This window comes from Micropterus salmoides, unplaced genomic scaffold (genome assembly GCF_014851395.1).
Source record: "Micropterus salmoides isolate LMB-PRFRI ecotype aquatic unplaced genomic scaffold, ASM1485139v1 Ms_hic_scaffold_1, whole genome shotgun sequence".
Classification (NCBI taxonomy): Eukaryota; Metazoa; Chordata; class Actinopteri; order Centrarchiformes; family Centrarchidae; genus Micropterus; species Micropterus salmoides.
In genome coordinates, this window is record NW_024040040.1 from 987,981 (window position 1) to 1,003,299 (window position 15,319).

The window sequence follows — 15,319 nt, forward strand, 5'->3', positions numbered from 1 at the left end:
GTTACTGTCAGCGCTATATTTTAATTTAAATTCATTTTTAATGTGGTTTCACGTAATGAACCAAGCTGTTGTTGGTTCATTGGTTCAACCGCTGTGGCGTGCTCAGTAGAAATTATTGAAATATGTGTTTATTTTTGTGCTATTTGTTTTCTGAACACCAGTGAGGGAAAATTGTAATCTGTAGGCTGTAGGAGTGCTTTTTGGATTTGTCCATTATAAGCCTAACGTTACTTGCTTTCAGTGTTGTAGCTTATTATGTTCAAGTTGAGTGAACGTGTGTTACTTGACTGATGTTTGAATATAGAGATAATCATTTGAGCAAACTCTGTAGGATATTCATTCTCTTTTTGAACAGTCTTGGCTAATTTTTTTGTGTCTAGCCTCATTTATATGTGCTTTTATTGGTGTAGGCTATTGTCTTGACAGTTTTTGAGAGTGCACCCAATGCCATAGCATACCTTAAAAACTCACTGTTCAGATAGGCTTCTTTAGTCAGCTGTATGAACCCAAAATAAACATTTTGCTGTAATTATGTTGCAATAAATGGCCCGGTAGAAAATCGTGTCCCTCTGTGTCTTTGCATTGACTTTGTATGTAATCACGCCACCCCCAACACTAGCATCACTGTGTGCAGTCCACACAGAGGTTTATATAGTTTGTCATGCACTCAGTAAGCCCATCAATGTCCTCACCATGTTGCTCACAGAGTGCATCCCAGTCTGTCACAACATCTAAAAACAGATAGGCTACTTGGTCAGTCCGAAATATTTGTATTTGTGGATAACTTTCATCCCAGATGAACATAGTGGCCAAATCCATACCTAGTTTGTTACCCGTTACATCAACAAATAGGGTTACCTCTACCAAATTAGTGGTCCGTATCCGGTGGTTTGCATGAACAGGATGCCCAAGGATTGAGTCACATTTCTGGCCTGAATTATTGTGCCACTCCACCCTTGGCTGAGGGAGTTTATATGGCGTAGATTTAGCAAAAATACACCATGAACTGTATCTACTGCACTAGATGTGGTCAACTACATTGTGAAAAAACACGTTTGCTAAAGACGCTAGATCTATGAAGAACTTTGCACTCTTGTTAACGATGTTGTGGCCTAGTCATGTTGGGCCTGGGCCCATCCACTTGACCCCCAGGCCCACCCAATCAGAAGGCCTTCTTTCTTACTGATCGATCATCCAGTGCGGTCAAAACATTTTGTTTCTTCCTGCTTGTTTACCATTTGATGATGACAGGTCAGATTTTTTTGAATGGCACATTATTTAGCAAATGCCAGGTAGCAAACAGCCCCTCCTCTTTCACTCAGTGAGTGCATTGCACGAAACAGTCTAGTTTTCAGCTATAGCTAGCTTATTTTAATGTAAATTTAGATAATCATGGCAAAACAAAGCAATTTGTTAGTTTGTAACAAAAAGACGCCGTGAGGAACAAGGGGAAGAGAATTCACCTCAAGTTCCACTATTTTCAACCCAGACACTACTACTGCACCGATTTCTCCTCAAGAAGTGCCAAGTAGTAGCAACACACAAGGCTAATTCAGGCTTTCCCCCGTCAGCAGCAGCACCTGAGTCTACAAACATTAACCCCTCCATGCCAAATCACAGGTAACGTTAGGCCTACATACAGCGCCAAGGACAAGCCCCATCAGACCTGTCCAATATAGATGAACCTGCGACCCAGCCCAAACGCAGTTCATTCATTCCCAGACCACTATAGCAGGCAAAGCTAGAAGTTTTTCTGTCTGGTGGTATGAAAGATTTCAATGGCTAGAGTACAGCACTTCCAGGGACACTGTGTTTTGTAAGCCATGTCTCCATTTCCCCGAGGCAGCCACTTTTATTTATTAAAATTGGGTTCAATGACTGGAAACATATTTCCCAATGTTGTGTTAAACACGGGGGTAGCAGGGCGCATTCTACAGCGCTGGGCAGAGCCCAGGGATACAAGCAAAGCCACCAGACTGGACGGACAAATATTATCAACCAGCTGAACAATGATGCTATGAACAGATCATTTGTGGAAAGGAATAGAGAGCACATTAAAGTTGTAATAGACCTCGTTTTATTCTGTGCAAAACAAGATATCCCGTTGCGTGGGCATCGTGAAAATGACGAGGCATTGAACAGAGGCAACTTCTTGGAATTACTTAAACTAATCGCTAACTATGACCCACAAATAAAATGTCGACTGGATGAATTGCCAAGAAACGGGAAACTTACGAGCCCCAAATACTGAATGAGATACTGGAAATCGCAGCATCGCTACTTATCCACAAAATAAAAAGAGATTTGCATGAGGAGACCGACACATACTAAAACGAAAAGCTTGTGGCAGTCTGTATCAGATACATACCCAAAGGCCAGCTGAAGGAAAGGGCTCTGGGATTTGTGCAGACTGGGGACATGAACGCAAATGCTATATCAGCAAAGATCCTGGAAGTACTGGAGCCATTGCAGCTGGACCCAGCTCTGTGCGTTGGCTTTGGTTTTGATGGGGCATCGGTTATGTCTGGCAACAAAGGAGGGGTACACATGATTTTGAAGCAAACGTTCTCTCACGCCATATATGTGCATTGCAATTCCCATCGCATAAACCTCGTCCTGTGCACAATATCAAAGGTGTCCCCCAGCATTTCAACATTTTTCGAGGTCATCAACAACCTGCATAGTTTCATGACAGGGTCACATAGACAGGCTATATTTATGGAAATCCAGCAACAGCTGCGACCAGGGAAAACAACACTAGAACTAGAGAGATCCTGCGATGTCCGATGGAGCTCATGGTCAAGTGCAGTAAGTAAAGTCCTGGCACTTCTGGGCCCAATTTTGGAGACCCTTGCTGAATTCTCTGAAAGCTCCGGCCACACAAAACTTGAAGCTGACTCCCTACTTCAGCAAATGCAAACAAAAAAATTTGTGTTTCTATTAGTCACGTTCAACAAATATTTGAAATGAGTGACTATGCCACTAAGGTCTTGCAATCTTCCATCGTATCAGTTACAGATTGCATTGATATAATCGAAGGCCTTAAAGAGAGCAAAACTACATTCAGGAGGACAGAAAATGACTTTAATCAGGTAATGACACTGACAGATGATCTGATGAAGAAACATGACACTGTGAACTGGGACGTCACCGGGTCTCGAAAGAGGAAGTTGCCAGCTAAGTTGGGCGATATGCAGGTTGAATCTACTATGGGCAAAGCATCACCTGTAAAGGACTGTGACCTAAAAAAATATATGGAATGATATATTAGACAGGCAGATCATGGAACTGAACACTCGTTTTAAGGCGGACACGAAAGGGTTTATGAGAGCCGCTGCTGCGTGCTTGCCTCGGTCAGACACCTTTGGTGACAAGGCACTAATACAGCCCGCCAGCACACACTTTTCCATTGATGTGGAAGATGCAGAACATGCAGTGTTTGTACAGCAGCTGAAGAGAAAGGTCACAGCGGACAGGACCTTTCCATCCCTTGTGGAGGTGCTCGACGCATGTCCTAGTGACATATTTCCCAAAATGAATCGTCACCCTACCCATAACAAGCTGTTCTGTTGAAAGACAGTTTTCAACTGTCAATCGGATAAAAACTGGCATCAGGGCATCAATGATGACACACAGACTGAACTCTTTGTCCCTGCTCTCCTTTGAAAGAGAACTGACTGAATCGTTGGACTATATCAGTGTTCAATACCAAGCCCCGTCGTCTGCTGTAATCATCAAAAGTAATTTACTATTTATATATATTTATATGTTGCCGCCGTGCCAGGCTAGGTTCAAATGTTTTTTAACGTTACTGCGCATGTTGGTGCCAGTGTAGCTCTGATGCTGCTGCTGTGTGAGAATATGTGGCCGCCGTGCCCGGTTATGCTATGCTGTTATGTTCATGTTGTGCCTGTAATAACGCCTGTGTGATTAAACTGTGATGCATTCAGGCAATACTATTTGTAATGGTCTAAGCTATTATAGTACAACATAGGATACGCTTTAGATCCTATATTGTAGAGGAGAACTAGGCCCACCTGATTTTCACTGTGCCCACCCACACTGTGATTTCTGCCTACGCGACTGGGCCAAGTTAACATTTAGATCATAAACACACTGTACAGATATAAATGGCGATGAAGCAAAAAAGTCAATTCATTTATTAAATTTTTTTCCAGTAACCATAAATCAAAGAATACTTTGTAAGTAACATGTTTAATACTTCCTGTGAATATAATCCAGTTAATATTATTTCAACACATTGTTTCAACACCTTAGTTTTAAAACTGTCACATGTGTATCCTCCATCCTCGCGCTACATTCACCAACGCAATTTGATAAATTATATTGTATGTTATGCAATTATTGCGTACAATTAAGACTTAATAGCCTCTCTTCAGGTAAGACTCTCATGCTGTCAGACTTGTTACAAAGTGACAAAATTTTAATTTAATTTTATTTAATTTTATTAAATTAGATTGTGGTGAGCCGCCATAATCTCATTAATTAAAAACAGTGCGTAGCTGCTGCTGCTCACAACACAACATGCTACAGTTATACATTAGAGCAGAAAAACGCATACACCTTCACTTGTGCTTTTTTGATTTTGGAAAGGTAACTAAAAAAAGACAACCCTCATAACTCTCTGGATGTTGCGAATTGGTCTTAGTAAAATCCAACAATCCCTGCTTCTGATATTAGAACATGTGAAAAAGAACTATAATTAAATTAAACATGTTTTTGATAAAACATTTTAAGCTGAGTGTTACGGAGTAACATCACTACGGTTGAGTTTGTGCTCTGACTGCCAAACCAACAAGCCTGGCTCTTTAACGTGGTCAAGTTGCATGTTTGGTACCGTGTAGTCCTCGGTTTGAATCCATGGTGTGGTGACTGTTCTCACCCTCCATCCCTCCACTTACATTTACTTACACTACTTACATTTAAAATTCTGTTAAAACTCACCTCTTTGCAGCAGAAGTTTGTCGTCCTTTAAAATTATCCAAGCGACCCATTGACCGGTCACTTTTGAAGGACACACAGCGGGCTCAGGTCCAGGTCCAGCAGAGTCCGGTCCCTGCTGCTGCTCTGGGCTTCAACACAACACACACAGAGCTTTGAGAGTGAATAATGATGGTGGAGTGATTTGAGTCCTGGACAGTTAGAGATCCTCATCTCACCTCTGAGCTTTGGTCTGGCTGTCATGTTCCCCACACAGAGTGCTTTTAGAGGGAGGGACTCCCTCCTCTCTGTCCTCACACTGACTCATGCTGCTCAACTCACATCCACTTTCACCTGGAGAGGAAACACAAATCATTCATCTGCACATCAACTCAAATCTCCTTTCAATTCCTCCAAGATCACTGTTCTGTTTGCTGTTCTGTTTCATATCAGTGGCAGCTGAATGCAGTCAGACAGCAGCGTGAGGCAGAGGAAGCTGCCATCAGCTGCTGGACTTCAGGCAAAAGGTGGTTCTAAGTTGGTATAGCTGGAGAAAAGCATCTGCTTGCAGCCGCCGCCCCTTTGAGGTTTGAATATCATGTGACGGACACAATTTCTAACCAGCATGCCTTATTTTAAGTCCAGCATGCATCATGTTAAGTCAGCATTGCGCAGCACCACATAAAGTCAAACACACCTTTTGACTTCATGCAGCACTTTGCAGCCCTGACTTATACTGATATCTAATCTACTAAGCTACTTCAATGGAACACCACGCTGGCCTCATAATTTTGAGCAGCTGCAGCTCGACGTTAAAACGAGGTATTGACAAGCACTAACTGGTAAATAGAGGTCTTAGTGGTTGCATCGTGTTTTACTATAGCCTACAATATACACAAAAGGAAGGATGATTGTGTCCATATTGATAGCGACTGTGTTGCGGGCAGAATATTAGGCTACCACTTGTTTTCTACTCTTCCTGTGGCTCAGTGTTGACAATAATTTCATGTATTTTGACATTGTTGTCAGAGTTAGATCACTTTTTTCCTGTGTCAAATTGTGTAAGTGGCTGTAATGTTGAGTGGCTATGGGATCAAATAATATAATCATGATCCCATAGGCATCCAGGAATTTGTGGTAACAGTTTGGGGACAGCCCCTTCCTGCTCCAACACGACTGAGCACCAGTGCACAAAATAGCCTGAAATAAGATCGAGGATTCAAATGAGAAAACAATCTTCCCTTTCAGATTTGACAGGAACATCTGACTTTATGTTGGTGGAGACGATAGTTTGAAAAACCCAATGTTGTTTGTTTTCTGACAGCTGAAGATAGGAAATAAACATCAGCTTTTCATCCAACTGTTTGATTCCAGTAAATCAATAATCCAACAACATGCAGATTTCTCTAACTCTCTAATAAAATAGAGACTACACTACTACAAACATTCGACAGCAAGAAACAAAACCTAAAGGGACTAAAGACAAACTTGTTGTTAAACTATCGCAACAGTTTCTTCAAAGCGTCCAAAGTGTTGGAGAAGAAGACTCTTACTTGACGCCTGCAGAGAAAAGGCATCCACGCGCAGATGATTTCCTGGAATCAGTCAGAGCCACACCTGGAATGGCAGCAGGCCAGGTAGGAAAGGCTGCAACAGGACAGATTTTCACAAGAAGATGACAGGATGGTTTTTTTGGTGGTGTTTATGTCTTGTGGTACAGATGGCTTCTCAGTTTAACTATTGTCAGTTTGAAGTTTGTGAACAAGTCCAGCAATTGTGATTCATGTGTTGGCATAGACAAAAAATGATGCAAACATGGCTATATTGCTAACCTGGATCTGCTGTTTTATTTCAATGGGCCGTATTGTTAATTGCTAAAAATGAAATCCATTTTTGTTGGAGTCAGGGGGTTTGAGGACCACTGCATTAAACACAGTTCCTTCGTCATTCACTCAGTATTTTGAATGTCATGGTGTTCTCCAAATGAGTTCACATCAATATGTACCTACTTTTTATATTGTTGGCTAGTTTAATAATGTTTTATAAGGTTTGGTTTGTAAAATCTTAATCTGCAACTGGTAACTACAGCTGTCAGATAAATATAGTTAAAAGTACAAAATTCCCAGTTAACAGAGCTGTTGATAGTCCAGGTCAGGTTGTTGGCTAAGTGTACTAATATGGAGTTGGCCCACCCTTTGCAGCTACAACAGCAACAACTCTACAACTCTTCTGGGAAGGCTGTCCACCAGGTTTAGGAGTTTGTTCATGGGAATTTTTGTCCATTCTTCTAGAAGCACATTTGTGTGGTCAGGCACAGATGTTGGACTAGAAGGCCTGTGTCGCATCCCAAAGCTGTTCTATTGGGTTGAGGTCAGGACTCGTGCAGGCCAGTCAAGTTCTTCACACCAAACTCGCTCATCCATGTCTTTATGGACCTCCCTTTGTGCACTGGTGCTCAGTCGTGTTGGAGCAGGAAGGGGCCGTCCCCAAACTGTTACCACAAAGTTGGGAGCATGAAATTGTCCAAAAATGTCTTGGTATGCTGAAGCATTAACAGTTCCTTTCACTACTAAGGGGCCAAGCCCTGAAAAACATCCCCAAACGTAATCCCCCCTCCACCAAACTTTACACTTGGCACAATGCAGTCAGGCAAGAACTGGGGGGTGACAAGTAGCCTACTTTTTTTGTGGTGGTGTAAGCTGGTGGAGGTGGAACCAGAACTGGTTTTCATATTTTGGGTTAGTTTAATGTTTAATATTGGATCTTAATTTAGAAACTGATCATTTGATTTGTATTTTAAATCTTAATCTGAATAGTAACAAAATGTTGTGAAGTAAAAAGTCATGTAGGCTATCTCTGTGATGTAGAAAGGAGCAGAAATAAGCTACTCATGGAAACTAAAAATAGGCTACTTCAAGGTTGCACTTAGGTAGCCTACAGTACTGGATTATTTACTTTCCACTACTGAATTACAAGCAGATAGCTCCTAACAAAATATAAGATTGACTGTCTCAATGAAGTGCTTCCTGAAGATAATAAAGATAGATTGAACGGAAATCTCTTTGATTTGATTATTGATCAGATTTAAGTTCAAACTGATATAAGTTCATGGTCTTTGTGAAGAAGCTACTGAGCTTTCAGAAAGCTGGGAGCCCCCCTCTGCCTGCAGACTGAGTCTGATCTGATCTGTCCTGCAGGTAAATCTCCTGACAGCATTCACAGACACTAGCAGCTGTTCTCCAGCGGCTGTCCGGTGTTAGAGTCTCAGACAGCGGAGAGCAGCGGCTCGTCTCCGCCTCCTCCACAGGCTGCTTCAGGCAGGAAAAGCTGCCTTCACTCATCAGAAAGTGGAGCTACACAGTAAATAACGACTCCTGAGCATAAACTAACTTCTGCCGTAACTCCACTGTTTACTCCCAAGTATCCACAGCATGGCGGACATTTGTAAAGTTGTCCCGAGTTCACAAAGAAACTCAGAGTGTTTGAAGAAATGAAGCATCGAGCGGCAGATTTCTGTTTTTCAAACATGTTACATTACCTTCAGCTGGAGGTTCAGGTGTAGAAAAATATCTTCGCAACAACTTCACAGAAAGTAAAACTAAACAGGAAACAGGAGAGGCGCGTGATGTCGCGTGATAGGTTAACGGGTTGTGATGAGTCGTTGTTTGATGGCAGCTTAAAAAGGTGAAATAGCTGAAGGTTGAGGACATGTTGGTTTGTAGTTACTTGGGTTTCACAAAGCAGCTTTAGGGAGTTTTAAACTCATATCTCCTTAACTGAGAGCTGTTGCTATGGTTACCTTGTTGGTCATTTAAAGTTATCTGGTTGTATCAAACAAAAGTGTAAAAGTGCAACAATCCTGTTATTTCATGTAATTTTTTGTAAACCAACTAAAGTCATATATTTTACTGCAGTATGACACTTTGAATTGAAACACGATAATCATATTAGACAATGAAAAGTAGTTGTTATAAATATATAATTTATAATAATAATATATAGCGCCAAATCACAACAACAGTTATCTCACAGCGCTTTTCATAAAAGAGCAGGTCTAGACCGTACTCTATGATGATATTTACAGAAGCCCAACAGTTCCCACCAAGAGCAGCACTAGGAGACAGAGGCAAGGAAAAACTTCCTTTAAGAGGCAGAAACCTCGAGCAGAACCATGACTCAGGGTGGGCGGCCATCTGCCCACCGGTTGGGGTGAAGGAGAGAGAGAAAGAGAGAGAGAGAGAGAGAAAGAGAGAGAGAGAGAGAGAGAGAGAGAGAGAGAGAGGGATGTAAGGAGAGAGAGAGGGGAGGGAGGCAGCCTACACAATATACACACAGAGGTACAGACAGAAGGTGATGTTGCTATAACTAAATGAAAAATGGTACAGATATTTATAATAGTGTTAATGTAACACATCGTAATGTTAATGATTATAATAACAATAATAACAATAGGACTAGTAACAATAGTCGTTGCAGCAGAGGGTGTCGAGCAGGAACACGGGGGCAGCAGGTGACCCGCAACCACAGATCCAGACTCCACAGCTCCAGAGCCAGAAAACCTGCAGGAAGTGATAGGAGGAGAGAGGAGAGGACGAGAAAGCACAAGACTACCGGAAAGGGGAGAAGTTGTGTTAGTAACATGCAATAATGGGATAAGGTTGCATACAGAGGGAGAGAAATAGAGGAGAGAGGAGCTCAGTGCATCATGGGAAATCCCCCGGCAGTCTAGGCCTATAGCAGCATAACTAAGGGATGGTTCAGGACTACCTGAGCCAGCCCTAACTATAAGCTTTATCAAAGAGGAAAGTCTTAAGCCTACTCTTAAATGTGGAGATGGTGTCTGCCTCCTGAACCCAAACTGGAACCTGGTTCCACAGGAGAGGAGCTTGATAGCTGAACGCTCTGGCTCCTAGTCTACTTTTGGAGACTCTAGGAACCACAAGTAACCCTGCATTCTGGGAGCGCAGTGCTCTGGTGGGGTAGTAAGGTACTATGAGCTCTTTAAGATAAGATGGTGCCTGACCATTAAGAGCTTTGTAGGTAAGAAGAATGATTTTAAATTCTATTCTGGATTTTACTGGAAGCCAATGCAAGAAGCTAAAACAGAAAATGTATCTCTTTTCCTGGTTCCTGTCAGAACACGTGCTGCAGCATTCTGGATCAGCTGAAGAGTCTTAATGGACTTTTTCGAGCAGCCTGATAATAAGGAATTGCAGTAATCCAGCCTAGAAGTAACAAATGCATGGACTAGTTTTTCTGCATCATTTTTAGACAGGATGTTCCTGATTTTCGCAATATTACGTAGGTGAAAAAAGGCGGTCCTTGAAATTTGCTTAATGTGGGACTTAAACGACATGTCCTGATCAAAGATAATGGACCTCCATTGGCTCCCTGTAAAATTCAGGATTGATTTTAAGATTTTAGTGCTGACTTACAGAGCCTTAAATGGTCAGGCCCCACATTACATCCTGGACCTTTTGAAACCGTATTCCCCTGACCGCACTCTTCGGTCCTCTGGCCAGAACCAGCTTACAGTCCCTAAGACCGAAGGGACATGTCATTTCAGTCTGTTGCTCCCAGACCGTGGAACGCTCTGCCCCTGTCCATGCGTCTGGCAGACACTGTTGTCTCTTTTAAAAAGGATCTGAAAACATGTCTATTCAAGAAGGCTTTTGGTTGATGGGTCTTCACTAGTGTCGTTTTAATTAAATTTTTTATTTTATTTTTATATACATTTTATACTGTTTTTTTTAAATTTAATCTTTTGTACAGCACATTGTGATTTTATCTGAGAAAAGCGCTTTATAAATAAGCTTTACTTACTTACTTACAATCCTTGAGGGGAGCCAGTAGGGGAGCAAACTTGGTCAGACTGAATTCATTTCCTCTCACTGTGTGTGTGTCCTGTTAGTTCAGAAGTCAAGAATCCAGCCCAGCAGGTTATTCCTGAATTCAAACCACAGCCTTTCCAGCATCCTATTGGTCTGTGTCGAAGTGCTGATAATCTTCAAGTTTGTGACTCACGTCCTGAAGGGCCGTTTTGGCCTGCCCTTAATTGACAACTTGATCAGCTGCAGCAATATTTTAAAAATCATATAGCAAGCAGTAGAAATCACGCATTAGGCTGTCTAGGCCTTTTACAGACAGGGAGCGACGCCTGCAACTAAATGGATCCGCAGGCTCCTCGTGTGAACTGACTAGTAGAGGAGCGCTCTGCAAATAAACACCATGTGCTCCATAGGTAGTAACCATGGCAACAGCTTCTGTGCGCTAGTGAATCCCGTTGGTACAACTGAATTTTCTTCAGAGTTTCATCTCACTCATTTTTTATTTTTATTTAACTTGTATGTAATAATTTTGAGCATGGTACCTGACAAAGCAAGCATTGTGAAGTGTCACTTTGGGCTCTGGGTAATTGTCACAGCATTTGTCACTATTTTCAGAATTTCAAATATTGATTAGTGAAGAAAATTATCAGCAGCAGAATATATAAGAATGAAGAATGTATAATAAAGAAAAGTAGAAAAATTCTGAAAATGCTTAATTTATGCACTCAGTACTTGGTCAAGGCTCCTTTTGCATAAATTACTGTATTAATGCAGCGTGGCATGGAGGTGAATTTTGATTTCCATGGGCTGTATGCCGTACTCATCAAAATTGAAACAAAAAAGGCCTGAAATATTTCACTTCACGTGTAATGAATATATCTCATTTTCTTTTTAAAAAGTGTAGGCTAATTGCCTTTTGTGTCTCGCCTTGTACATTTGTGTGTGTTATGATTGGTCTATTTCTAGGAAGTTTTTGAGGGTGCACCCATAATCTAAGCCTACCTTGAAAACACAGTGTTCAGATAGGCTACTTGTTGTCTCAAATGTTTGTATTATGTATTATGTGGAAAACGTTAATCCGAGTAGAACATAGTGGCCATAGTGAGTTTTTTGTGCCAGTGCGCCCCTGGGTCCTGAATTTCACGAATAAAATGAAAAGCATCCAAGTAAATATAAAAACTGTGAAGGTCATTAGTTTGTGTCTGTGACGTGAAGCCGTCCAGAGTGGTGTGACTGCTGCTCCTTGGATTCTGCTGGACCAGGTTGCAACCCCACTGTTAAGGTTGGGTGGTGGTAGAACTCAGGTGCAAACACAGACCCGGTCAAGGTGTGAAAAAAGGGTTTATTCTTGATAACAAAAACAATAACTAGGCAAGGGTAGGGAAGCTAGAGAGCTTGTGGATCCAGGAGTGTGGCTGGCGAGGCGAGGGGGCACGAGGCAGCAGAGGTCTGGAAACAAAAGAAGAGACAAAAAACAGTTAGGAACAACCTTTAACACGAAGGCTCGAGTGGAACGAGAATCGTCTGAGTAGGCCGACAACTGTTACCACGGATGGCGAAAAACAATCTGGCACCGGCCCTCCAGGAAGCTGGAGCTTAAGAGCACAGCGGTGATGAGTTGATCTGCTGCAGGTGTGGAGGAGAGCCAGGTGCCGAGCCAGCAACCACGCCCCCTGCACAGAGAGAACACACCTCCCAAGCAGCCATACAGCCCAAGCCGTAACACCCACACAAGTAAAGAAATAAAAGTGATTAATTTAATTTAAAAAACTACATATAGCCCCTTTAAATAAAAAGCTTTCAATACGTTCTCATATTTCTTATTACTTAATGTTACTTTTCATCCCAGGGCCCTTTCATACCTGAAAGTCTGCACCATACAATTTGGTACATTCGGTTAGTTTTGGTTTCACACTGCATTTATGCGACCGCACTAAAGAAATTTGTATGACAGACTTGAGTCCTGTTGTCATCATCTATGTAGGTCATATCTTCCAATATTTGACATTGATTGGTTTGTAAAGAGTTAAGGAGTGGCTTGACAACAGCTGCATATTGTTGCTGCTACACTGTTATGGCAATACTACCTACAGCACCAACTGCGCCCGAGGCTAGTTCAAATTCACCAAATGAACGTCTGCATTGTGTGAACATTATATCGTTGCTGGCAGGAAAGGAGGAGTAGACAGTAAGCAATCCTTCTGCACCTCCGTTTGAGCAGAGATTAAGGACATGAGTGGCAGTTTGATTCCATATTTTCAGTGTTCAATGCATTTCCTCCTTCCTGTAAACAGTGAAATGCTTTCACGCTAGAAACAAATTAACCTATGGTTCAGTTTGATCCGGACCGTGACTACCTATTTTCGGACCATGGTTTCACACCTGTAATTTTGGTTAGGATTAAATTCAAAAGTCCAAAAGTCCAGACCAAACGAAGTAGGTGTGAAAGCCCAGACTCTAGGCTGAACTGTGACATTTTACTCCTTTTGTTTGAGACTAAGCCAGACATTTTCTATCTGCGCTGCAGAGATAACAGTTACACCATTTAATAACAGACACATTTAACTAGTTTCAATCACATTTTGAACTGACTCGCTTAAAAGAGCTCCGAGATACAGACAGAAATGCTAAAAATGTTACAACCACGTCCATTCTGTCTATTCTACCTGCGGGAGCTTACTGTAAGCTTTGAACAATGACTGATCTTGCGACATTTACAAAGAAAAATGCAGCAAGATCAGACAAAAGGTGGTTCCAACTTTGTGCAGCTTGAGAAAAGCAACTACTGATGGCAGCTGTCTTGCGGACACAATTTCTAACATGCATGCCTTCTGTTAAGTCCAGCAGGCATCACATACAGTCATCTCTGTGCAGCACCACATGAAGTCAAACGCACCTATTGATCTTGAAATGATTAGGTTTTTTGCCCTCAGGTGGTCACAGTGAGGAATTATACCTGAAAACATGATGAAAGAATTGCTATGCCAGGACATTGACACTGTAATTACTTCAGACGATGTACTGTTAAAATACAAGAGCGGGACACACACTGTAAAAAATGGCAACAGAGGATGTCCTGTCAAATACAAGCCCAGGACGTAAACTGTAAAAATTACTATAGAGGATGTACTGTTAAATACAAGACCAGGATATACACTGTAAAACTATTTGAAATGAGCTGTTAAAGTAGAAGAACAAACAGTGCATTGTAAAAATGACTATAGAGGATGTACTGTTAAAATACAAGTAGAATTAATACAAAGGATGAGCTGTTAAAATAGAAGGCTGGGATTAATAAAGTAAATAATGACTATAGAAAACGGACTGTTAAAATACAAGAACTAACTGAATAAAACTGCGAAGAGAATAAACTTATAAAATTGAAGACCAGAGTGCATTATTATATAGTAAAACCAGGAAATACTGTAAAAAATGATTCAGGTTGATAAACAGGACATCCGAGCATCAGTGAGGTTCAACACCAATGCTGTGATCAGGTCTGACTCACAGTTTGTTTTCCACTTTATCCCAAAGGCGAGAGATGGGGCCAAAGGTCTGAGCTCTGTGCAGGCCAGCCCAGATCTTCCAAACCAAACTGGGAAAAGCATTTCTTTATGGACAACGGCGTCCACAAACTTTTGACCATATACTTTATATACTATACTTCCAGCTTACTCATGTCAGTGAGACAGACATGGAAGTGGAAGAAGTTTACAATAGAAAAGAAAACAGAAAAGGAAACTTTGAATCAATTCTAAATTTATTGATGAATTTATTACAACCTATAAGATTTCCGTAACAGTGATTCTGTTGAGACTCAACTTACTTGTTCTCTAAGAGTAAGAGACTTACTCCCTAGTAAGTCCCTCCTACACAGAACACAGAGACACAGAGGAACCAGACAACCTGGACCAGAGCCCAAAACCAGGATAAAGAGGTTCGGTGAATGTGGTGTTGAAGGTGTGGAGGTGGATCAGTGTGTCAGAGGAGACTCTGTAGAAGGACAGAGAGCCAGCAGGACAGTCCACATACACTGCTACTCGTTCAGAGATAGAGGAGGAGGAGGAGATGGAGGAAGAGAAGGATGTTGCTCTCTTATTGTGCCAGATACAGTAACCCCTAACGTTAGAGCAGGTCAGACTCCAGGACTGATCATTCCATCCAAACATACAGTCTTTGCTGCCTCCTCTTCTTTTTATTCCTCTATAAGTCACTGATATATTAACCTCTCCTCTCCACTCGACCTCCCAGTAACAGCGACCAGTCAGACCATCTCTACACAGCAGCTGAGGCCAGTCTTCAAACCTGTCTGGATGATCAGGATATGGCTGATCCTCCTCCACACATATCGCCTTCTTGTTGTTGTCAGACAGTTTGAGATTTCTGTGTACTGTGTTTGTGTCGAGTGTGAAATCACAGGAATCTGATGGAGAGAACGAGACACAATAAAGCTGCAGTTATTGATCTATCATCCGTTCATTGATTGACACTTTGACAATGACATCAGAGCTTTGACTGAGTGATGTCACAGTTTGAAGATGGTTGAATAT

General features: G+C 41.7%; 1 protein-coding gene and 1 long non-coding RNA gene across 3 annotated transcripts in view; both read right to left on the reverse strand.

The window, feature by feature from the left end:
* Positions 1 to 15,319, reverse strand: part of LOC119885568 (NLR family CARD domain-containing protein 3-like) — a 40,173-nt gene that overhangs the window by 9,988 nt on the left and 14,866 nt on the right. The window contains exon 11 of one of the 2 annotated variants that reach the window (XM_038696049.1): positions 12,092 to 15,192. The exons of the other annotated variant lie outside the window; for it this stretch is intronic. Coding sequence (XP_038551977.1) covers positions 14,639 to 15,192 — 554 coding nt within the window. The 3' untranslated portion in view covers positions 12,092 to 14,638. Of the gene's footprint in view, positions 1 to 12,091; positions 15,193 to 15,319 lie in introns of those variants that run through there. 2 annotated transcript variants of the gene reach the window in all.
* LOC119917858 lies at positions 5,232 to 8,533 on the reverse strand. The gene is made up of 3 exons (XR_005447359.1): positions 8,480 to 8,533; positions 6,495 to 6,588; positions 5,232 to 5,295 (listed from the first exon to the last, which is right to left on the reverse strand). It is a non-coding gene; the product is annotated as an uncharacterized LOC119917858 (long non-coding RNA).